This window comes from Anser brachyrhynchus (genome assembly GCF_964034855.1).
Source record: "Anser brachyrhynchus genome assembly, chromosome: 2".
Lineage (NCBI taxonomy): Eukaryota > Metazoa > Chordata > Aves > Anseriformes > Anatidae > Anser > Anser brachyrhynchus.
In genome coordinates this window covers 81,362,104-81,387,691 of record NC_137695.1, presented here as the reverse complement: position 1 = coordinate 81,387,691, position 25,588 = coordinate 81,362,104, and the positions used below count along the sequence as shown (strand labels likewise).

General features: G+C 41.6%; 1 protein-coding gene and 1 long non-coding RNA gene across 2 annotated transcripts in view; one reads left to right on the top strand and one right to left on the bottom strand.

Moving 5' to 3' along the window:
• Positions 1-644: 644 nt before the first annotated feature.
• LOC308190223 overlaps positions 645-25,588 on the top strand; it is a 36,490-nt gene continuing 11,546 nt past the window's right edge. Inside the window, exon 1 of the long non-coding RNA XR_013947014.1 lies at positions 645-1,005. This is a non-coding gene — a long non-coding RNA (uncharacterized lncRNA). The remainder of the gene's footprint in view (positions 1,006-25,588) is intronic.
• Positions 14,631-25,588, bottom strand: part of MYLK4 (myosin light chain kinase family member 4) — a 31,749-nt gene continuing 20,791 nt past the window's right edge. Inside the window, exons 9-14 of the mRNA XM_080581275.1 lie at positions 25,471-25,541; positions 24,615-24,743; positions 23,937-24,089; positions 23,499-23,571; positions 21,798-21,873; positions 14,631-19,528 (exon numbers count right to left, since the gene is read on the bottom strand). Coding sequence (XP_080437401.1) covers positions 21,826-21,873; positions 23,499-23,571; positions 23,937-24,089; positions 24,615-24,743; positions 25,471-25,541 — 474 coding nt within the window. The 3' untranslated portion in view covers positions 14,631-19,528; positions 21,798-21,825. The remainder of the gene's footprint in view (positions 19,529-21,797; positions 21,874-23,498; positions 23,572-23,936; positions 24,090-24,614; positions 24,744-25,470; positions 25,542-25,588) is intronic.

Here is a 25,588-nt window from a genome sequence, read left to right as displayed (position 1 = left end):
CAGAGCAGAGGGGGACAATCACCTCCCTCGACCTGCTGGCCACGCTGCTTTTGGTGCAGCCCAGGATACGGTTGGCTTTCTGGGCTGCAAGTGCACATTGTCAGCTTATGCTGAGCTTCTCATCAACCAACAGCCCCAGGTCCTTCTAAGGGCTGTTCTAATCTATTCTCCACCCAGCCTGTATTTGTGCTTGGGATTGCCCTAGCCCAGGTGCAGGACCTTGCAGTTGGCCTTGTTGAACCTCACAAGGTTCGCACAGGCCCACCACTCAGGCCTGCCCAGGTCCCTCTGGATGGCATCCCTGCCCTCCGGCGTGTTGACTGCACCACACGGCTTGGTGTTTCCTGCAACAGAACCACAAACATCACCAACAGAATTTCAACATTCATGCAAAAAGACCAAAGTGCACCTTCAATGGTATCTGCAACCAGAGGATGTGACAGAAAACAGACTGCAGAATTTGACTTATTATTAATAATGTCTCAGAAGCCAGTGAGAGCTTAGCATGATTTTATTTTATTTTAGATCCAACAGTGAAGCTAGGGCAAAATATCTTTTTCTTTAAAAATCAATAAATTTAATTCCATACTTATTTCAGTTTCCAGAATATGGAGGTATGTCTTACTCTTTAGAGAATAGTTCAGCTGCCCACATTTTTAGAAATGTGCCTTTTACTGTCACCCCAGTCCATTAAGTAGCAGTTTTCAGGCAGAGGGAGCACCATAAAATACAACATTCTGTTCTGCTAAATACTTTGGCAATTATCTCAGACCTAAAAGCAGTGTTGGCTTAGAACTTTGGTTGTAGACCACTCTCTATTGCTTCTGTGCATAGAAACATAATTTGCTCTCTTCCCTTGATAAATAGTTTTCTGTATTTTTGTCCCCTTGGATTTTAACCTCTTGTATGGAGTTAGCAGAAATGACTGAGGAAGGAACATTTCTTAAGAGCTTCTTATGTGACAGACTGGGAAAGTAAGCATTCACATGCTGCCAAGACTGGAAGGTAAGGAGAGAAAGGGCATGTTTTGGGCAGGATGGGGATATTTTGTGGTAAACTGTCATACTAATCTGAGGTATTTTAGCCCAGAGAACTACAGCTGCTGTCAAAGAGAAAAGCTCTTCATTTCTGCTGATCTCGCAGCTTTGGATAACGTGTATATTTGCTGTTGCCAGTAAAACAAAGGGTTCTTCCAGAGGGCACTGCTGATCTAGAGGGCAAAGTTATATATATAATATTTTTTGGTATACCATGATATGTTGGTCCTAAGGGAACTCAAGCATCCAGGAAAACTGAAGTTAGAAACGTGGGTGGAAGCTTTGCAGCCCACAGATATTTCTAAATCCAAACGACATCCTGAGGAAGTGAGTCTGGAGAGGGACTTTCTCATGCTGCGCTCTTTCCCAGCTATTAACAGCATTATGTGCTTCACAGCACCGTTCGTGCAACAGAAATGCAGTCACTTATCAGAGATGAAGGCTATTTAATCTACTAAGGAATTCAGCCTTTGGATTAATGCATGGTATGCTGCTGATACTCCCTCTCCAAACATAATGTATTGCAGCCATAAATGGTGAAATTAGGCATGACAAATTGAGACTTGCAGTCTAACTGCCTCCCAGATGGTTTTGGGTTTTGCATAGCCACCCACACTGAAAAGTGTGTCCTCAGCCCCTCAGCCATTTTAGGCGCAGTTGGAGCAGTCGTAGCTTTACGGAAAATGGCTATTTGCTACAGGTACTGGTTAAATCTGGGCACTTGTAATTGGATATGTAAATGCATAAGGAAGACACTTTTGTGGTGTACTGAACACAATTTTTAAGCATTTAGTTCCTGAAATTTTGAGGCAAGTATATGTCATGAGCAATTGGGCAGCTCAAAATACACGATAATTAGCTAGATGGAGTTGTCTACACTTCCTTCATTTGACTCTTAGATTTCTTTGGGTTCTTCTTTCTTTATACCACCCTCCTCTGTCCAAATGACAACATCTTTGTCTTTGTTCCAGATATCCTAAACCCAATGCCAGTTATGATTTCTGTACATTACTCTCATTTCTTTTCCCACCACGGACACAAATTAATAGTTGAAAGAAACAAAATGAGAGAAAAAGCCAAAATAGCAGCTGCAGCAGAGTAAGTGGTGAAACATATATACTGTTTAAAAAAAAAAAAAAAAGTTGGAAATGCTTTTTAGCATATTTGAGTCTGCAAAGGACTGAACTGCTGGGGAAGTCACAGCTTTATGATCTGAGAGCAGCTCTGTCATGGGATACCTCCTAGTGAAGATGTAACATCTCTGTGCACACACACATATACAAACACCCCCAAAACACATCTAGTATTACCTGGCATTGTAGAGATATCATAGGTAGAGTGTATTTTACCTAAAAGTTTTGGAATGATTTCACACAGCAGTTTCTTTGAATTTATGGCACCATTATAGCACAGAATTATTTCTATTTTACAGATGAAGAGAATCCGAGTCAATAGGGCTGGTGAATTAAGGACAGGTTAGAAGAAAAGGGTTAGGCAAATAGAGACAAATATAGAAAGGTACTCAGAAAGCTAAAGAAAAGCTGGATATTTTTTTGAACCTAGATAATATCTAACTATCATAATTCCCTACTGATAGCTTCATCAAAAATGCTAAATAATTAAGAAACATGGAAAATAAACTGTTCTTCCCTCATTTTAAAGATCTCCAAAGCTGAGAAGAAGCCTCTTGGAAAGGGGTGGGCAGATGCTCATACTGGTACATGTGCAGCATGATTAAGAGTTTTTCAGTATTTATATCTTTCACAACAGGGATGCATTTTCAAAGAAAGAAGCACGAACTACTAGCAAATGACTTAGTGGCCTGTACAAATAAATAAATAAATAAATAAATCAGAAACTCTTAGGAGAAAATTACAGATTTAAATTTTTTTTTTTTGAACAATGTCTTGCCATTACAAATCCTATATTACATGCCACTCACATCACCGCTACAGATTTCAAATTGTTCTGAGCATTTATTATGTATATTTTCAAAGACTATCTGGTGCATTAACCATTTACTTTCCTTTAGTGGCATCAATATCCTTGTTATTGGAGTCTTTCTCAATCTTCCTGTTATGCTATGGTAACATCTGCTGGTGGAAAAGTCTCTATTACAGTAAATGACCTTCAAATATCCAAGCAACTTCTAGAGTTAGTTTATCAAGCTGCTTAAAAAAACTAGTTCTAGGAAACACTTTTAGGTGGTGTCAATTTCAAAAAGAAATTCATTAGGATCATAGAAACAAACAAGAGCGGAGGAAGGTCAGCATGTTCCAGCAGAGGAGAAGAATTTATTTCCCAAGTCTCCAACTTACAATAATATGCAGGGTTCCAGAGATTTTTCTGATCAAGTATTAAAATTCCTTCTCTCTAAAATGTGCTGCTTGCAAATGTTTGCATTTTGTACAGGAGCAAGGCCAGAGAACTGGTAGCTGGTGTGGTATGATAGTACTGGAGTTGGGTAAGGGAAATAAAATGAATTTATATCGTGACATCTGATTTTCTCTCTCAGTTAAAAATACGCTATCCTAGACAGGGACATTCAAAGAAAAATGAATGAACAAATAAATAAACAGGTTATGTTTGTAGGTACCCCAGTATGAACTCCAGATTTCTCAGACCTAAAATTCAGAGGTCTGTCTGAATTAGGACAGAAAGGGTCAGACACAGGTACATTAGACTGTGTAAAAACAGAAGGAGAAGGAAGCTTCCTTCAGCAGATCCTATGCCAATAAACGAGTATACGGGCCGGAACACAGGAACAAATCTGTCCAGGGAAGGGATATCTGTAACTGGTTATTACACAGTCCCCTGCACCTTTGTTGGATGCAGGGCAGCTGGGCTGGAGAATGGCCTCACTGACTTGCCTTTTCTCAGGCTTTTCTGGCAGCAAGGCTGATGTGTCTTCAAAGGGCTCATTCACACTTCAGCACCTGTGACACTCAAGATGATAAAGAATATTTCCTTTCTCCCCCTCCCAATTAGATACTCCATGTCCGTGATGTATTTTGTAGTAAATTATTTCTCAGTCCACCTGTAAGCTTTGAAAGAGATTGAAAAAGAAGGAAAATAATGTTCTATGCTGCAGAAATGGCAATGGAAACAGCTTTCTTATGTGCCCGGGGGCTCAGCTTATAAAGACTGATTTGGTGCTATCTCTCAGTTTTGTGTGGGGGTGTTTTTTTTTAAAGGAGAGGTGAAGTGGGGGGAGCAGCTCGACAAACTTACCTGAGTTTTCTTTATTTCAAGCATTTCTTGTCAGGACTTACTGAGAAAAAAAAAAAAAAGAAAGAAAGAAAAAAAATATTTAAAGAGCAAAAGCAGGAAAGGGCCATTTGGCTTATCTTGTTCACTTCCTGAAATCCAAACAAACTTTCAGAAAAGTCTGTATCACACCCTATCCATTCACCCTGTTTCCCTGCACTGAGGATGGGAGAGTCTAGACAAATCTCGGCTTTGGGAAGCCTTTGGAACTTTTTCTGAAAATAAGTTCCAAATATTTTGCATGCAAAGGCTTTGAACATATTGGAAAACACTAGCTGGAGGGTTGAGGGAGGTTTTTTTTTCTTTTTGTTTTATTTATTTGTTTTCACTCTAGGCACCGTTGCCAAGAGCGCAGGAGAGATGGGCTGGGAGGTCTGCACCAGCGAGCAATGACTCGCATGACGCGGTTTGGGTGACTTTGCTGGGATACCACTTGCCAGTAGTGACTCAGCCAGCACCACCCGAGGTCCAGCCGCAGCTGGATGTGACAGCCCAAGGGACCCTACCACGCCTCAGGCGAGCTCCTGCCTTTATACCTCTTGCTCCAGGTGCAGAGGCCTGGTTTTCCAGTCTCTGCCGACCAGGCCTTCCTCTGGCTGTGCCCTGCGGCTCCTTGCTCCCTGTGAAGTTCAGCAGCACGGCTCCTCTTTACGAAGGCAGCTTTCTGGACCCGAGGAGACGTGGGTGTGAGAAGCTGCAGCCCCTTCCTGGTTCCCATGCCTGGTTTGCAACGAGTGGAAGCCAGGGCTACAGCCACATACAGGCACCGCACCCACATAAGGTGTCCAAAAAACTTTGTGTGTCTGGGCTTTGGTTTCTGCTGAACCAGGGTGTGTTTTAACTGGTGCCCAACATTTTCTAGACAGGCGAAAATCTGATTCTTCTTGCAAGTCAGATTAAACAAAAAAAGAAAGAAGAGCAGTGATGCAGATATCCACTGCAATACAGAAGGGGGGAACTTCCTCAGAGCTTACGCCCACCTCCTTTCCATGCTCACTCCGTTGGCCTTCTGCTATGGTGCTGGCTAATAAGTGTATTTTTTTCTTCTCTTGAATCCCATCCTTCACAAATATTCTGTTCTTTCTCATGTGTCCTGATGGAAGAAATGCTCTAGAAATGAGCCCATCTGTCTGGACATCCCAGGAAACACGTCTGTTAATTTTCTGGCATAAAATTGAAGCAGCCAGTGCAGCCTCTTCAGTCTGTGGCGATGTAATTGACAATTCACTGAGATAAGGGATGAAAGTTGGGAACCTTCATCGTAGACTGAACTTCTTAATGTCTTAAGCCTTTCTTGTGAGAACTATAGAATGGGCATGTTCAATCCTAGCTGTTTAAAGTGCTTTATCTAGTCAACCTATTTGCTTAAAAGCAACAAAATTATATATGAGGCTTTCAGAACACTTTTACTACTTGTGTAAACTTCTAAAATTTATTTTAAAAAGTTGGAAAATCCAAATGTTGTATAGCATTTTTGACCAGCTCAGTTGACCATAGAGCAACTAACAACCTTAGGAATGCTGTCAGGAAAAAAATATGGGACGATGCTTCTGAGATAAAATGAAGGATTTAAGAAAAAAATGCCACCAGAAAGATGACATGAAGGAAGTTTTGACTGGTTTCCTGTTAATATGAAAATCAACCCTCATAACACTGGTGTGAGCTCCTGAAGTAGCCCAGTTCCTTCGTTTATCTTATTTAGCAGTGGCTGAATGACTTTGGGAAAAAGCTAACTCACATGCTTTCCTGGAATACAGGTTGAGATTTGGGAAAGTGTGGGAAATTTGTGTAAACGTTTTTCACACACCACAGCACAACTTACATTTAGAACTGGAAGAGAAAAGAGTGGAACCGGGTGGTGAATTGGATTTTGGTGGTTCTATGTTTCTCATATATCCAAAATCAAGGCATTCTGGGGAATTCATAAGGAATCTCTATCTCCGGTGAAACTAGGACCAATTTCTAGTTTGGCCATGCACAGTAACAAATTTGGCTAATCTCCTGTAAGTTTGGATTAAACTGTTAATAAATTAAGCCTAAGCAGCAGCCAAATTTCACAACTTGCAGCTAAAATCTGTAGTTGATTGAAAAACCCTGTAGCCTGAAAGAAAAAGGAATTTTGTGCCAGTTTTATGTTGTTCCTTGGACCGGCACTCAACTGTCTCCTCATGAGAGGCTCGTGAAAACCCAGGGCCCTCCCATGACCTGCCCTGTGCCAGGAGCACGGACCCCCTGGTCCCCTCCCATGGCCCCTCTCCTGGCTCACACATGGCCACTTTTTGCATTAGCAAGCTATAGGGCCCAAGTGGACCATGCCTCATTGCATAAAGAGGAAGACAAATCCAAGGCACTCAGCCAGTTTGTAGGGATTAAAGGGCATAAATAGTCATGGAAATGCCTGGAACTTAAATGATTCCTAAGAAGGGGGAAAAAAAAAAAGGCCCCAGTCCATCCTGTAAATGGCAGCATGAGCATAATATCTCAAATGTGTGGTCCTTCTGTTTAAATAGAGAACTTTTGTTGAGTGAAAAATATGGGAGATATTTTTCACAGATTACATCTTGTAATATATATTCATGACAGGAACAGAGATAGGACTATAAAACAGAGCACTCCGGTACAAATTGTGGTCTCCAAAAAAGCACATCCCAAAGTATTGCACCCTTCCACCTACCTGGCCAACAGCCCCTTTGGATGCACTACCTTCTGAATTTCCTTCATCTGGTAACAGGTGGTGGGGCAGGGAAATCTCACTGAATACCAGAGAGATGAAGCTGACTTTTGAGAGTTAAAAAAAAGGGGGGAGATGTAGAGAAGGGACAAAAACAGCTTTTGAAGGGTGGCAGAGGCAATTTGCCCCTCTGTATACTGCCACTTTTAATCTTTGAGCCAATTCTGTTGCACATTTATGACCAAGAAAAAAGGTCAAGCTGGCAGAGCCTTAAATTTGGGGTAAAGGGAGGCACTGGTGTTGTGGTTTGCTGTTTACTTTGGTTTCTTTGTTGAGAGGTGTTTTTTTTTTTCTTTCTTTTTTTTTTTTCCTTTTTCCTCCTAGTCTGAGCTACAGTGATCCATCCATCTCTAAATGTTGACACTTTAACCCAATACAAATCCCCCTGCCTAGCTTTCTGTCTTTTCCATTTTCAGTTCAGATTTCCCTCGTGGACTTGCAATTCACTCTCAGGTCATTAATATCCTTTGCTGGCAAATCCTTCTCGATGTATGAAGTAAGAGCGCCTGCCGACGACTGATCTTCCCTCACCTATTACTTCCAATAAGAAATGCAACCTCAGCTGCCTTTTGACATTTCCAGCTCCTATATTTCTACCCCTATCGTTCGTAGTTGCACAATGGCCACTTTACCTCAGTTATCAAGGCTCTTTATTTTTGCTCACTCTCTGCTGACGTTTGCCTGTAACCTCACTTTTCTGGAGGGGTGGCAGACAGGAGGCAAGGTGGACTCAGGCTGCTGAGCATGGGCTTTTCTAACTATCCAGGATGTGGCGCAAGCCAAGAAAGTTCCCCAGCGCTCTGAAGAAATAAGGACGGGGCGGAAAAAAAAAGAAGCAGCAAGCAAGTCTCAAAACCAATTTAGGCAGAATGAATGGGTCTTTGTTCTCTAGGGCAGGGTTTGCATTTATATTTGCTGTGTTAGCCACGGTCATGATTTAATTGCACATCTTAATGACTTTTGGTGTTTCCCTTAAAGAGCCAGAAGCTGGAATCAAGGGATTCCAGAAGGCTCTCTGCATTCATTCAGAGCAAAAGGTAAACCTTTATTTTTGCAACAAAGAGGAAGAAAATTCTCCCCAAAAGACTCCAAAACCCAAAGGAAAATAAAAAGAAATTGACTTATATTTTATTATTTTTTTAAGAAGTCTCAGCATCTTTAAGCCACTCTCAGGATTTTGGAAGGTGTTGAAGCTTTGATGCTCAAAATTAACAGTGCTGCCTTTACATGGAGTATGCTACTACTCAGGAGTTTGCTCAAGAAATTAAGGCCTCCCTCCATCTGCTTTGCCAGCACTTTTGGTCTGTTCCTTATTCCTTTGGTTCAGGTGGTAGCAGAGAGAGAAGATGCTGCCCATCTCACTGTGGCTGTCTTTCGAGATTGCCCATCCCTCGTGCCTTTGCTGGTTAGGCACCCTGTGATACCTGAACGTGAAAGTTGGTGTCAGCACATGCTATACAGCGTGGAGCTTTTCCCATTTAAATGCAAACGCAAGAACACAGGGTTGGGGTTGGCAGGAGAATCAGGCCAGTGTTTGACCTCTCACTGTGCTGGGGTGAGACCCTTCCCCACAAACCAGCACAACCGATGGGCCCCATCCCTGTCTATCCAAATCACCGGTAACATTGCCTTGCCTTGCTCACCACGGCAGGAAGCAGAGCGCGAGTGGGATTGTGTCCTCCACCTTCTGCTGCCTGATTTTGCCTATTTGTAACAAACTATTTTCTGTAGGCTTCTCCCCTCCTTTACCCATTTTATCCTCAGGATGACTAATAGATTTGTCAATGTCTAGCTGAGCTGCTGGGCTCACATTCATGTCCCCACTTAATCGCCCACTTTTTTCAGGTGACCTAGCCACATTCCCTGCCTGTGTCAGGGACTTGTGCAGGCAGCAGGAGCTGCAGCTGGGATAAGCACCAGAGGCTGGAGCTGAAGCTCTTCCACAGAACGTGCTCGCTGGTCCACCAGCCTGCAGCCGAGCTGGCTGTGGACATGAGAAGCTTCATCCCACCCCTGGCTGTTCATCATCTTCCCTCTGCCAGAGCTGCACTTGTGAGTGTTTATTAGCTGCTCTCTGTCAGCATGAACTGGGTTAGCAATGATCTACTGCCTGAGCTCTGTTTTCGCTTGGGAAAGGCTGGGGAGCACTCACACAAGTGGTGAAGCAGCACACCTGGGTGGCAGGGGCTTGCTGGTGGTAGTGGTGGGTGGTGGCCAGCAGCTGGGAATGCAGCTTGTTTAGACAGGAGAGCAGCGTGTGAGCAGGGCTGGAATGGGAGCAGACTCTGGCCAAGCCACTTTGCACCTCTGTTCTCTTTACAAGCTTGCTTGTCTGCTCGGACTGCAAACTGTGCGGGTGAGGAACTCTCTCAGTCATGAGATGGAAAAGCAAAATGATCTCAGAGCAGGACCCCTGGACATTATCATACTATGGCAGTAGTAGTAAAGGTGCAAAGCAATTAAGCAATGAAGTAAATGAATTTGTTCTCATTTCTTCTCCAACTTCCATTCAAACATTCTGCTAAACTTTCAAAAGTACTTTTTCCTCACTGGCAAATGTAATACTGCTAGATTTCCTCACTCCTACTAGCATCAATATCGTGAGTTTACAGTGAGCCAGTTTTCCGATTTTTCTTAAGCCTGGATTACTTCCTAGCTCACTGCCATACTTGCTGTGGATATTTTCCTTCCCTTGACCCCCACAAACAGAGCCTTTCTTTATTTATGCAACATTTCCATAACAAGTCTTCACTGTTGATGCCACTTGTTTCTTTGGAATTTAAGCTTTGATCGAGAGGGTATATAGCTCCAGCCACCAGGGACTGGGGTGAAAACCCTTGGACTGACCTGAGACACTGCTGTCATATGGGTTCTGCACCTGGCACACGGAGAGAAGGCAGGGTCACTCGTGGAAAAACAGCATTTATTTTCGGGAGCCCAGGAACTGCCACCTGCACACTGACGTTGTTAGCCAAGTGCCAAAGGAATGCAGGCCTGCTCAAGTACTGGGAACTTGTGTCCTCACAAGTGGTGAAAGCCAGGCACTGGGAACTTGCAGGTCTTTGCTGTAAGTTATTGACCTGATGACCACCAGCAAGGCTAATGGCAACCAGGAGCATGGAAATGGGCAGATGGGGAATGAATACGAAGGACCCCATTCTTCTATTACACCTGACACTGAGGTGACAGATAATGGCATGCTGTGTTGTATTACGGTGTCTGCAGTTTAAGAATGGCATCAGAAAGCAAACATACGCATATGGAAGAGATACATGAAAATGGTGAAAAAGGGAAAGAGAATTATCTTAAAGAAAAGGTAATGAATGGGCTTGGTCAGTCTAGAACCACATAAGTGAGGAGAAGATGCTTGCTAGTAGGGATTTGTTCAACCTGGCAAATGTAGGGCAAGACCCAAAGGCTAAAAGGTGAACAAAAGCAGAAGACGTAAGATGTATTTTTTTAAATGTGCTAAAAAAAAAAAAAAGTTTAAAAAGCAATTGCGTGAGCATTTATGCCATTTTATGTATTGAACAGCAGACATGGCCATCACAGAAGTCTTCTCAGATCATATAATTTCTGTTTCTACTTCAGTTATGTTTGTTTAGCTTTTACGGAAACAGAGGAAGAGATAACACATGGAACTTGAGACCTCTTTTCTTGTCCTTTTCCTCAGGACAACCATAGGATTTCTGTGCACAGAGTGAAGACAGAATAGGTGTTTTACTACGTAAAGAACCAGCCCTAGTTGTTGCCTAATGCTCTCACATCCCATTCAAGCCAGTAGAAGAGTGGTCGTCATCTCACTCAATGGATTTAATATCTGATAGGATCTCTCTCTCGATGTACAAACCATATGGTGGAGAGCTCTCTGTTTATGAGAGGGGTGTGCACGTTTCTTCATGCTTTTCTACTTATGTCAGCAGATTTATATGCAAATCCTAAATCAGATCTGTCTGCTGTTCCTGTTCTGCAGAGGAGCTAAGGTAGCGCTGTGGCTAAAGTGAGAGTGGTATGAAACAGCAGTAAGCAAAAAGCTCTCCTGGCTCCTCCATTTGTTCCCCACATTTGCCTTGGCCAGTCTCCGCGTTGCACAAACCCTCTGATCCCTTTCTGGTATCGTACCTCAAGCACTTCCCTACGTCCTTCTACGTCATGTAAATACAGGCTAAAACCTGTATTTTGTGCAGTGCCTGAAAAAAAAGTGTTCTATCAGTTGGAGGGGTTTGAAAGGCCACCCATCTCTGCATGGAGGGGCTGGCGAGGTGGTCCCTTAGTGGGACTTGGGGGTGCCACAGCACTGCGCACCCCAGCCAGCGTGGGCAGGTCTGGATACAGCTTGACTTTCCAAGGCAGCCCCTCAAGAAAGAGATTGGAGGGACCGTTTTATTGACTAAGAAACAACAATGCTGACCTCTCGCGGCCACAGCAGCCGTTTGCAGCAAGGTGTCTCAAGCGGCATCCTTGCTCAGCATCAGCTGCAGGGCTCTGCCTGGGGCTGCCTGGCCCTAGGGGTTGTACCAGCTCTTCGCCTCTTGAGACGCTCCCCATGGGGACATCACCTTCTCATTGCTCTCAGCTCCACCCCAGTGGTGCTGGCTGGCTGCTGATTTTGACCACAGCTCAGGAAGGCATCCACGGTCAGGATCCATCTCGCTGATGTGCAAGGAAATCAAGCTAGCTGCACGCTTGCACACTGAACAGTGACCAGACTGAAGGACAGTGACCATAACACATTTCAGTGAGGAAAGACCCTGCCATGTATTTCTAAGCCATCTCCAGCCTCTGAGCCCACACAGTCCAAAATGGGATTGGTATAGTTAAGGAATTTGCTCTGCTGCAAGTGAGTTGTCTTGGTATCCTCTCTGCGGACTCACTTTTGCTTCTGAAGGACCGAGATCACCCTTGAACATCATTTGCCATGACCTGTTTTCAGTGGTCAGATGTCACACCTACATATGTTATGGAGAGAGCCAAAGAAGAGGTTATGAAACCATGACTGGACACCTAAAGCAAAGAGGGGAGGTGCATTTAAGTTAGCTGGTGAGGGGTGGGTGAGTCTGGAAAAGGACAAGGTTCACTTCCCTTCCTCTTTCTGATCTGGATAAGAATCAGTTATGCCCTGAAGATTGCTTCACATCTGATTTTTGGTGGCAGTGAGCATGTTCCTCGTGTACCCAGTGGGGACGGGTGCAGGTCGGGAGGCTTTGGGCTGGGCAGCTCAGCACCTGAGGATAAAATAGAAGCACAGCAGAGGCAGGAGCAGCACTGAGGGGAAGACAGTCCACATGCTCCCTGGTTCACACCAGCGCTATTTGGCTTGCGTTTATTTCCTTATAACTGCTTGCGGTATTCAAGGGCGGAAAGTAACCTGCTTCTGATCTTAGGATGTCAAAGGTTGTTTCTGTGTGATTTTTTACATGACTGTATGCACTGCACTGGCTGCCAGGGCTTCCACTGGTTTGTTTCCTGATCTAAAGAGGGAGAGAAGCACTCTGCACGTCCAGCCCTGAGATAACATCACCTGGAGCTGTGAGCACTGGGTCCTCGTGTCCTCACCTCTCACCAAAGTCACCGAGAGCCGAGGGACCCACAACTCCCTGAGTACATGATGGATTAGCTCCCAAATGAATACCTGCCATGGGCAAGAAAAGTGCGTCACCCTTGGTGAAGTGATCTTTTTTTTTTTTTTTTTCCCCCTTCCCTTCTCTTTGGATGAGGAGTCTTCAAGAGAGGAATTTGGAAATCTTCAGTCCCTTTCCAAAACCTTTCATTAAAACAGCCCATAAAAGCAGTCTCTGGAAACTTTAGGAGGCCTTTAAGAAAAAAAAAATAAATAAAAAAAATTAAAATTAAAATTCGTTTTTATTGAACAAATGGGCAGGACTGAAAATATTCAGAAAATTAAAATTAATTTGAAAATAATTAAAACTAAGAGAAGCTTAGTGTATGTTTCCAAGTCCTGGGTAATATTAAAGTAGCATTAAAAAATTGCAAAAGAAATTTACTGTGAGCAGGTGTTTGAAATAATTGGGGGAGAAAAAGGGTTGACTATTAATTAATGAAGAATTATGAATGTCCCTTGTTGGACTTTTTTCCTGTAGTCAACATATTTTTAACCACATGCACCTAGCGAACACATTTTAAAAGTGTGGAGTTGCTTTACAGACACATATAGGGAGCCGAGTGTTATTTTATCCACATTATTTTATTTTTGCCAGTGGCATGTATTTAGCAGGAGCTGTTGAGATGACTGAGGTACTATGGCAAAGTCTTCCTCATCAGCTATAAAGCCCAGATGCTAATATTTTCAAGGAAAAAAAAATTCCTACATGAGGGTTAAAGGCATTTAAAACTAAAAAAAAACAGTGACTGGCTTCAGAAAAGCAAATGAAGAGCAAACATGGGTGCAGCACCTCAATAAGTCCAAATAACACCATGTCACAGATAACATTAAGGACTGTTAGAAGACTTTCTCAGGAGAAAGGGAAGACAGAGCCTTTGTGCAAAGGCTACACAGCCCACTGACTTGGAAGAGCAACCTCTCATCTCCTTGCATAGGACACACACCGAGAAAGAGGCTACCCAGCAGAGCTCTGTTGAAAGGATCGCTGGTCTCAGGGCTGCATTGAGCTGGTGCTAAGAGGCAGCATCTGCATGTCCTACACTCAGCTCTCAGAAAATTGTTTCCTGGGCTCTTTGCTCCCTCCAGCCCCAGGATCTACCAGCTGGGTTGTGCTGGCTTTGCTCTGTGTTGGCAAGGATTGTGGCGCTCCCCCGGGGATGGGGGTAACTTTTTGGTCAATTTAACTTATAGATTAATCAGGGGGTGTCCTGTTGCATGCTTAGATCTTATACCTGGAAAGCTTGGAATTAAGTGTGACTTCTACTGTAAGAAATCAAAGCCGGTTCTCAGATCCTCAAGCACTGTAAATGTCTCAAGTGTTGCAACCAGAGTTGTGCATAAACTGTGGAGGAAAAGTGCTGCCCACTGAATATAGCCCAGTGCCAATGAGAGGTTGCTTCCTGCTTTCTCATCCTATAACATTTTTCTACTTTCCTTGCTTTTTTTTTTTTAATTAGAAAGTCCAATTTGAGATTAATTTAACACTGCAGGAAACATTCCTTTTGATTTCAGGTTGTTTTATTAGTTGGTGATCTCCTACATGGGTTAAGTTTGTTCCTCAGACAGCAATACTGAATAACTAGCCAACAGTCCAAAGTGTAACTATTTAGGGATAAAAGACTGGCACCAGCTGCATTGAATGAATGAGCACTAGAAATATCAGCAATTTCTTCTTTCCTCTCCACTGATCTGATCTGAGGATGTGCAGCAAGATTTTGTCCAAGGGTACGCCAAGCCCTAGTGATTTGCAGAGAGAGCAGTGGCTTTGCTACAAGGGGTGAGTAGAAACTGTAAGCCTGAGCAGACCTTTGGCTTAGGTATCTGCATTTGTTTCAATGGAAATTACTCTTCCTTTATGTACCTAGAGACCTTCATAGCTAGTACCTGGCAAAAAGTCACTGTTTCTTTCTATTGCTTACTAGCATAAATGACAGGCACATTAAATACAATAAACAAAAACGATGGAGTAAACAAAATCAGCATTTATTCCTGTCATCTGTTTACAAGGTTGCTTTATGTTTTTCATGAAAGAACACGTACTGGAGATACATGAGTTAATCTACAAAACCAGATGTGCAACGAAAATGATATGGTACATGAAAATCCACATGCTTTGTGATTTAGTTCTCATATGCCTGTTGTCTAAGAGAAGTTGCTGTGGGGTACACAAACATTAGTTCTGCCACACCAAAATGTGATTGCTAACTCTACTGACAGAGCTAAACAACATATTTACAAAGCATTATATCTACCAGTCTTCATCTAATACTTGAAACAGGTAGTTAGTTGTTCAGCTATTAAGCCTTCATGGAAGGTGAAAGAGTCTAATGTCCCTAAATGGATTCATGCAGTGTTTAGTTTTATTCACAGGAGACATGAGGACAAGTATATATCGGTGACACCGGAAGTAGTATGTGAAATTGCAGCATCCTCCTTGAAAGCAGGAAAGAGTTTGGAGCATTGGTGCTCATTCATCACCACTGCAGTCTTGACACTAAGCAGAATTACAATCCTTATCCCATATTAAGACACCACAAGCTAAGAAATGCTCTGCTTACTGGTGAGGCCAGGGGAAGGGGATGGGAAGTTTTCAGATCCCCATCAGTGGAGAAAAGCAGAACACTTGCTGGCAGGGGCCATTTTGCTGAAAAAGGCTGCCAGTAATTTGTAATGTCAGCACTGAACTGAAGATCTAAAGTATCTTGACTCTTACTACAGCAATTTAACCACTGCAGAAAAATATATCTTCACTGAACTACTTCAACTGCTAAAAAAGTAAGGTTCTTTTTATTTTAACTGCTGAAGACTAGGGCAAAGTATGTTTTTAAAATTTATTTATATATATATATATATATTTTTTTTTTGGTGAGGAGGGGAGATTAAACTGGGGTCTTGTGCTACTTGCATCTCAAAATGTGGTTTAAGGTTTTAAGTTTTTTTTCAGCTTCTGACATTAGAGGAATATGGAAAAGAAATTAAAAAGTAGCTTCTGTTGTAATCTCCAGACCAGATTATCACAGATTGCCAGCTGCTTAGTCTATGAGGGTACTCAGGGGAGTGACCAGCTTCAGGTTTACACAAATATGGATATGATAGTATGGAAATATTTCTGTGGTAGAGGTTTTTACCCATTTCATAGCCTCCAGGTTGTTCAACACGTAAAGAGTTGGAAAGCCACTAGCATCCCACCTTGAATGAAACAAATTTGCATATAACTCTGATGATAATGTTAGACTACTCTAGTAAAACCTGAGCAAAACTCAGAGGTTTTATCTAGCTGGATCTCTCTGCTGTATCTATAGAATTAGGAATAACAGCATCCTAAATCTTTTAAGTGCCGGACAAATGAAGTTGAGCTTCCCTAAGTAAAGTTACCTCCAAGACCATGGGAGAACTTGGCAGTCAGAGAGTGTCTTCAGCTCCCTGTGAATTCCCACAGGTCATTCCTGCAGAAGGGTTGCTGTGTAATATAATTGTTAAAGTTGCCTGTGTGAACAGAAAGTTCTTTTCCTTTCTGCAGCCTAGCAGAGAGTCTGTATGCAAACTTGGGGTCAAGTCATCGCCCGGTATAAATCACTGTGTTCCAATGGTATGACCTCTAATTTTCATGTCTGGAAGAATACAATGGCATACACAGAACAAATACTTCATCTTGGCACTTTATCTCTTCTACCACAACTGATGTTTCCAGATCACTCTGTTCCCTTATGATTCTTGCAGAACCTGCAGCCACCTCTGACTGTCTGTGGTTATAGAGCTGAATGGAGTAACTACAGCTAAAGTAAAGTGCCCTTCACACCTAAACCCGCTCTCAAGCACGGTAATTCACAGTTTCCAAATAAAGTCTCTAAAACCAATATGCAACAAAAATGAACAATAAGCAAACTCACATAGATGCAGTTGACTTATTAGAACTTAACCGACTTATTATTACCTAGTAGAAAATAAATAGTGATGTGTCAAAACAATAACTTAATATAGCAGTCTTTAGTTATTAGTCATTATAGAATATATTTAAGGAAAACAATCAACAACAAACTTAAACACACACAGAACAGCATGCTGCTCAAAGTGCGATGAGACAGAATTAGGAAGGCACTAAAAGGGAGCTGTGTCAAGTATTATTTAACTAAACTGCAACAGTCAGCAAAGATACAAACAAGCATCTCTGGAGACACTTTTCTCAGGCACACCACTATACATGGTAGTGATAATTATGCAGCAGTGTAGTTTTTTTTACCCTTAATAGCACTTATGTTCGTAGTAATGCATATGCCTCCCTTTTGTCTCAGTGCTGCAAATCTAGTCTTTGGGGCAATAGCAAGAAGTACGCTTGGGATTTTTCCTCCTCAGCTGGATACCTGTAGTCCTGTGCTTGTGCCAGACATCAGTCACTGTAGACACTCGCGCAGTCAAACCCCCTCCAACTGTCTCATCCCTGCTTCACCCCTCGTTACAGGAGCAGTGGGGCACTTTACAGATGAGACTCAAGAATGTGACCATCATTATCCATGTTAGTGACAATGGAATTTAAATCCCTCGAAAATATTAGCACCCTGCCCAGTTGCACAAGCAAGGAAGTAGAGAGGTACCCTCTCCTTGACTCATGCCTTTTGAAAGGGCCTTCCCTCTCAAAGCAAGTGAAATATGTCCACCCTCCCTAGTAATTTGTGTGTGTGTGTTTCTGACAGAGAGCTGTACAGATGATCTCTGTGGCTGTAAGAGGCCACATTCCCCAGTAGACTCCTGGAGTATCAGTGCCTGACTCAGTGCAACGCACCCTAACATGTGGCTGATCCTTATGGCATGAAGCTCTGCATCACAACTCAGCTGCACAGATCTACAAATGATAAATTCTCTTAGTTTAACTGATCAACAAACCAGATAAGACTATAGTCACACTGTTATTTTAGTATAGTTTTAGTATATTTAGTATAGTTACTAAGAGTCAAAATGACATGCAATTATTCATACTCATGTAAATGTCCACCACAGGAAAAACAAAACTCAAACCTACAATACTGGCACTGAAGTGCACGATGAGATCTAGTCATTCCAAAGTTAGCCTGCTGTATGTTAGTATGATCATTGAGTTGTTTACTGCACAAAAAGCTAACTGTTCTGAAGGTAGTCAGATAGGAGTGGGAATTCCAGCCCTAACAGAAAGGTAGCTTCTCTGTTTATTTTGCACATGGAAACTTGAATGGTGGCTAAAAATAAGCAAACTAGTTTCTATCTCAAGGTCATATTCTGGTTTTCTTGCATTGAGGCTGCTCAAGAGCAACTTTCCCAAAGAGACTTCCATTTCTGCTAGTCAACATTTACTTCAGTTAAGACTACAGATAAGGATTTTGAGGTGGCAGTGCTCTACATGGTATCATAGTTACATGGTAAACCATTGTGTGATTGTAGTAATGGTTCTCATCTATTTGCAACAACTATTACAACACGTCAGTATTTCTTAGATTTCACAGCTGTAAAAAGCCCTGTTTGTTTACAGAAGCAGTCTCAATAGATCTACTACAATGGCGTTAAAGCATTGGATCAAACTGGCTGTAGAGAATGTCATGATGTGATGTCCCATTAATGGGCCCCTTTTATTTCATATATGAGTGCTATTCAGAAAGGACAAAGGTATGAAAACAATGCATTGGGTAGTGATGAATAATGCTGTTGAGTTTTGTCTTTATGTTGATCCCCTTTAATAAAAGACATAATTCAAATATAAATATGTATGAAATGTATAGATAAATATATAGATAATACTATGTTAATATGTAGTTTGATCAGAACTGGATTAATCAAAGAAAACCTAAAGGCACTGCGATACGTGAGCATCACGGAATAAAATACTTGCTATATTTTGCATGTATGTAGTTCTGAAACCAAGCAGTCAGAAAGCCATATACAGCAGGGAATAATTCTTATTATTTTAACCTCGCAGCCCAGGCAAGTAAGATTCAGATTCACTTAATGAAGAGCCATACTCAAACAATATCAGGTAAAGAATTCCGTTGTTTTGATTCCCATTTTTTCCTTACTTAGGAGTCAGAAGGACTTGGTAGCAATATAAGAAATGAAAACTAGAAAAACAGAGGTTATAAGGAGCAGCTCTGAGTTACACTTGCATAGTGGAGAAAAGATCCTGCATGGATATGAGTGAATAGTGCCTTGTTTTCTTTCTTGTTGAATGAATCCAAGTGTATTTAAAATGAACAGCAATTCATCAGGCTAAAAAAATCCTAAAATGTATCATGGTTGCAGCAAATTCACCTACCTGCAAGGAAAGCCTAATTTCTCACTTCCATTGGTAGTACATTATCATGGCTTTAACTTTCATTGAGCTAATCCTTAGCTCATTTTAGGATGACAGGAAAAACAAACTTCAAATCTACATAATGCAGCTTTAAATTGGCTCTTTGTTTGTTTGTTTGTTTGTTTTTCCTATGATTTGATTCCAGGGTCAAATCATTTTTGGCTACACATATAACACAGTGCCAATTTGCCTTCTGGCTGAGGAGAAACAGTCAATTTAACCTGATAATTTGAATCCTAACAAGCTTTGATAACTAAATGACCCTCATGAAGGCAAGTTAGAGAAAAGATTGTTGTGAAACCAAGCAAATGTAGAACTCCCAGACATGGAGAACATGGTGCTCTAGAAGAGACACCTTCCTCAAACTGGAGAAATACTTTCCTTCTTTTGAGAGCTGAATATAGAAGCAGCAGCTCAGCAATGCTGGGATTTATCCTGCAGCTAAAATGCTGTTGGTCCATTTAGTAAAAGACTCGGTCATGGCAGGGGGGTAAAGCACCAAGACTGCTGATATTTTCAAATCTCTTAGCAGCAGTAACCACACAGCAGCTTTTCTGCAAAACAAACAAAACAAGAATCCAGTTAATTCAGCAGTGTGCTTTTTTATTTGGTTACGCGTTCTAGGACAACCACATGGTGGTTTCTTTGTGCATAAGGAAAAGAAAGCAGTGCTGAAGCTTCTTGCTTACAAAGGGTTCTTGCAGCCACCTTATTAAAAGACACCTTTAAAAGACAAAGCTTCTTTGTTAAGTGGAGAAAAGGTCCTGGAGGTCTCCCTTGAAATGTAGCTACTCTGCTTTTTTGCCACTCTTGTCATACAGATCCCAGCACGGAAAGGGAGGGTGTAAACCTCTCCATTTATTTGTGTTACCGCTGCAAGCATTTATGATGCCAGGCCTAAATCAGCTGGCACTTGAGTGTATTATTTTGGGTTAAATGTGGTAACCACACTACTTGCCTGATAAAAATAGCTAAAGGGATTCTTTAAAAACAAAGTAGTGCTATGACTTTAGATCCTCTCATTAAGTAAACTCAAACTCCAAATAGAAAAACACACACAGAGGAAATAACACTGCAAAAGCCAAAACCAGGTTTTCCTGCAGGTTAGATCATGGGTAAGTTATGACTTTACAAAACTATAAAAGGTTTATTTAAAAATAATTTTGACTACCATTGGACAGACAATTTATCTCAAAGATGATCTTGGTTGCAATAGTAATCTGTGTAATACAGTGCTTCCTGGTTTAAAGCAGGAGAGTTTTCAGCATTTGGTTGCTGTGCAGACAGTAGCTTGAAATGGCAAACACAGATTAAACAACCAGGAAAATCTGTTTTGAAATCTACTATGTAGAAGCGCACCAGTGATTGGACCAAAGCTTCGTGTAACGTGTCCCCGCACCACCGAAGCTGGGATGAATGCTGAGGGTCACAGAGAGCTATTCATTCCCAGTGGATTCCCACTGCAGAAGGTGGTGCTGGGACTTTATGTATCAGGAAGTTATGTGGCTTCACAGGGCAAGCAGGAGATAAGAACAGAACCTTAGCCTTCACTGACCTCCAGTGTACCATGGAAAGGCAGCTTCACATACTTAAGAGAGCTCATTTAAAGATAAATAACTTGTGTGGGACTACACCACACTCATAAAATCTGTGCAAATCCTATGCTTAGTCAAAAATTTCAACCACTCACAATAACCTGTCTTTTTTAGATGTTTCTGGACAAAACCCGTTGCAAGTAAAACCCACCACATCTCCTGCCCTATCAAGCAGATGGTGGATGGTGACAGCACTAAAAACTTGCAGGCGGTGAGAAGTGGACCACTTTTATTTTGGTATCCTGGTTGTTACGCATGATGCATGATTAAAAGGAAGTGGTTTTACAGTGTGTGTGTTCTCAGCCTTGTTCACATCTTGACCCTCCACTGAGTCTTGACCAGAGATGCCCCCAGAACCTCTGAGTGGTTCCCATGGTCCTTCAAGAGAGGCCCCACCTTCTGTGGTAGTTTGTAAAAGGGGCTGTGGGAATTGGTGTGCTGGTTTATGGAGATGTTGCGCTGCCTGAGGTAGCCGGATTTCGAAGTGGCTGAGTGAGCATGCTTTGGTCAAAGACCAGAGACACAACATGAGAGCAGACTTTGCCTCTTCCTGGCCACCCTGGGGGAAGCAGCCAAGCCAGCCTGAGAACCACGAATGAAGAGTTTGTTGATGAAAAGGCAAGGACAGGGAGCCAGAAAAAAAAAAAAAAAAAAAAAAGGTCAGAGAGATGCTGTCGAGATTGTTCTGACCGCTACACACTGAAAGAGCAGAGAAGTGCCCTGTCAGAATCGGGTCCTCTAAAGTGTGGAGCAGCTTCTTTTAGGGGACACCTCACTTTTCTTTCAGTACAGTTACTGGAACTGCCCTAAGGGTCTGGCCCGGGCTTTTGCTAAAAAGTAATTACTATTCATATTTCTACCCCTTTAAAACCATACTCCTAACCACAGCATGAAAACCTGAAAGCTTTCAACACTGAGAAGTTATTGGGTGAAATCCTGCCCCATGAGAGTCAGGGGGAGCATAACCATTCCCTCTAAAATGGCCAGGGTTTGCAGCACATATGGCTTCGTATATATGAGGGGGTTTGTATGTTGCTGTGACTTGGTATAAGTGATAGGGCCAGCTTACATTTTGAATGCATTCCAAACAACAGTGAGGATGGTAGTGGTGAATATATTTTGGCCTGTACAGTTAGGACTGTGCAAGGTTTTTGGCCTCCCACTGATCCCTTACACACAGGGGCTATGGTATTTATGTCTGAAGAAAAACTCAGGACCCCATACAAACCTTCTGTTTGGCAGCTCTTTCAGAGAGATTATGGAGCTGAGGGTGCTTGGGACACACAGGTGCCTTTAGCCTTCTTCTAGTGAAAAACAAACAAACAAAAAAGATAGTGAAAGATAGTTGCCATTATTGGAGCATTAATTGAAGATCAGTCCCATCTTACCTCTAGTTAGAGTATTGGCAGAACACTGCAGCATCAGCATGTTTAGTGAAGCTAGTTTAGAAAGTGCAAGAGGTACGAACAGAAAAATACCAGAGGAGGAGCCACAAGGATGAAATGAGTTGCGAGGTTTCTATGAGGATAGGGTTTCCCCAGAAAAAAATTGCTGATAGGAAGCAGCGTACCAGCTGAGCAGCCTGTACCTTTGCAGCATTTAGAAAGCCAGCCTGTTCTCCAGGCTGCAGCAATCAGAGCTTCACTGGAGCCAAACTAAAGGGGTTGAATGCTACCCTATGAAATCCTCTACAGTAGGTGAAAAACTCTCTTATTTTTACTGTGTATGCTCATTTATAAATCTAATAATCTTATGGTCATTGTTGTACTTGGAGATTATCAAGAAAATTAAGTTTCAATTAAAGTGATAACAATTTATTTGATTATTAGTATTTCCCATTTCATCCTATTTCTAGTTATCCTTACTTTGTTTAATAGGAATATCTATCAAGGATAGAGCTGTTAGGACACTACTCAGTCCATCCTCCCCAAAACTCACACCACCTTACAAGCAGAGCTACTATTGTTTTATTATCATTGCAATCTTTGATCTTATTTTAATAAAATTGTTGTATTAATTAATAAGATGGTCTAACTCTTAATGCTGGCTGCAGTTCAAAAGGCACCTTGACATATGAGTCCTAGGTACTACAGCGGTCATTTTATTTAACATAGATGTGCTTTGCCTGGAAAGGAATAGTGAATATTGCACTCCAAACTGAAGACAAAAAAAAAAAAAAAAGGGACCTGCTTAAAATGATGATCCCCCTTGAACCACTAAACCAGAGCGTGGACTCAGTTAGATTCATCCAACAGCAAGGTCATCAACAGTCTGAATCTCCCATACTTACTGACCACTTAAGAGAGAAATAATCAAAATGATTTAAAATCACACTGATTCTCCAACTTAGCCAAATTGATTTTTTTGGGTGAACAAACAATGGCTTTTTTTCTTCTGGCCACTAAGCTGACTATACTTAAGGGGCAAGAAGGTGCTAAAATAAAAAGATATGCACTGGCTGAGGTTCCAAGCCATACTGGGAAAAGTAACCCTTGGGAAGAGGTAGGATGAAATCTAACAGCACTCATATGCAACTTCAGGACAGCCTGAAAGACTTTTCAAAGCAGTAAGCAGAATCATCCCCAGCTGAGAAACTCCTCATATTACCATATTTCAACATATGGTAATTCTGTGTTCATTATTTAAACAACCCCATTTTGCTAAGAAATGGATCCACTCAGCAACACACACCAGTCGCATGATAATATATGTCTTCCCAGCCATGCAAGAACTGATAAGCAAGTGTGAGCATGCAAATTATAACAGCTAAGTAAAAACAAAGGGACACACATGGCTCACAGTAGCAAGAAATACGTCAGAAGGGTGGACTCAAAAACAGATGAGAAAAATGTCAAAGCAAATAGTGATACTGCAACATGAGAAGGCAATAGCAGATCTACAATGCACAAGGATATTTAAATTTAGGGACCTGGAGTCTGCAGTGGAGCTTGTGGTCTGATAACCAGGGGTGTTTTAAGGCAGCAGTTGCACTTATTCTCCAGCTAAAGGAAAACCAGAATGCTAGTAAGTGTTTTTCCCAGAATATTACAATCCAACAATTATCTCCTACAGCTCTTGTGTTCTGCCATCATGCAATGCTGTTGTTTCAGGATGCTTTATGCCAGATGGCAGCTAACCCATGAAACCAATAACATGAAAGCAAAAACTCATTCACGTAACTTCACAGTACTTTATGGTCATAATGAACATCAGTGAAGTGGCATTGTAATATTTTACATGGACATTAAAAACTTTGATAAGTCATGATAATTCTGCAGTTGGGCAGTATAAGTTATACATCTGTGGCATGATGGCATGGAACACAACAAAAAAAAAAAAAGAAGAAAAAGACACAGTGACTATATACCATTTTTCCTTGATGAGAAGCTTTGAGATGAAATCTTTGGCCTGATCAGAAACACCTCGAAATTCCTCATCTTCAAAATCCCAGCTGCAGGCCAGGATATTGTTGAGAGTCTCACTGTCATCATCACCCAAAAAGGGAGACAATCCACTGAGGCTAAAGTAAAAAGAAATATGTTAAATCCTTCTTTGCCCATTTCTGTACATAATCTCTGATGTGCCATCTATGATTGTTCTGTTACTCCTGGCCCACCTTGCAGCTTGCTATTGTCTAAGAAAGTTTCCAGACCATTCCCATTTTCTCTTTTACTTACATTTTTAAATAATCACCCTTCTTCCCCAACAAATCAAGCATTATTTTCTTTCATTAAATTCTTTCATGTTCCAGACTACTGTCCGCTCTTGTACACACCTACTGGCAGTTTATCAAGAGGTCTACATTATTCTGGAAGTGTAATGTCCAACTGCTCAAGAGAGATGCTTAATGGAACAAAGAAGAAAAGTTCATGGTGCTTGAAAAAGGGGGGGGGGGGGGATTCCTGAATATGGAATTCGGAAAGAGGCCTACATTTTCTATTCTGTCTACAAATTTTGTCAGTATTCCAGTATAACAATGTATTTGGTTGACTGACACACTTCAACCTAGAAACAGCTTACAAAGCAAAGACTGAATCCTACTTACAGCATGTAAGCAATGACTCCTACACTCCACATGTCTGTAGGAAAGGAGACAAACTCATAATTCACAACTTCAGGAGCAAGAAATTCTGGAGTCCCAAAGTTAACTCGAAGTTTTTCCCTGGGTTTATATCTAGGCAAAGGAAACATTAACAAAGAACATGAAATACAGCTCTAAAGTTATGTTGTAAGTTGTCCAGTTGGATTTCAGAAGCATACAGGACATTCAGGAGGAAATCAAGGACAGACAGAGGTACAAAGTAATAATAAATGTACACATATATATAAGAATAAAAAACGTTTGCAAGCTTTATATCATACTTCAGGACAAAAACAAATGGCAAAATAAAGGAAGAAATTCAGATTTCAAGGACTCCTCAGGGCAGCTGTTACCGTCCTTTTGAACCTTCCCCGTATCATAGGCCTGGAATTTTTAACCAGTAAATTCTTCACTGAGGTTATGGTATCTTCTTAAACTAGAAAGTGATATAGCATGGGTTATATTGTAAGAGCCTTTTATGGTTTCTTACAACTCTCTTTTGAAGAACCTGACAACACTGGTAGCAGGAGACCAGATGACAGGTACCAACAGTTTCAGCTGTTCCAATACACTTATGTGCATGCTCGGTCAGAATCAGACCTCTTTCAACCTTCCACCCAAAAAAGGCTTCAGAACAAAACTTTTTACTCAGCTTCAAACCTTCCATATTAGAAAATGTCCCTGGTAAAAAGAGCCATACTAAACTTGTCCCAGGAACAGTAGGAGACCATTATTGGTCAAATGTGTCATTGCAGAAACGTGATACTTTTTTTCATTGTTTCATAGTTCATTTACAACTAGCAAGAGCACATGCACTTACCTTCTTGCCAATCCAAAATCAATAATTTTTATTTGATTTGCAGCTCGGTTCACACACAGGATATTCTCTGGCTGCCAAGAGACACCAGAAAACACTTCAATGAGAAACAAGTATGACA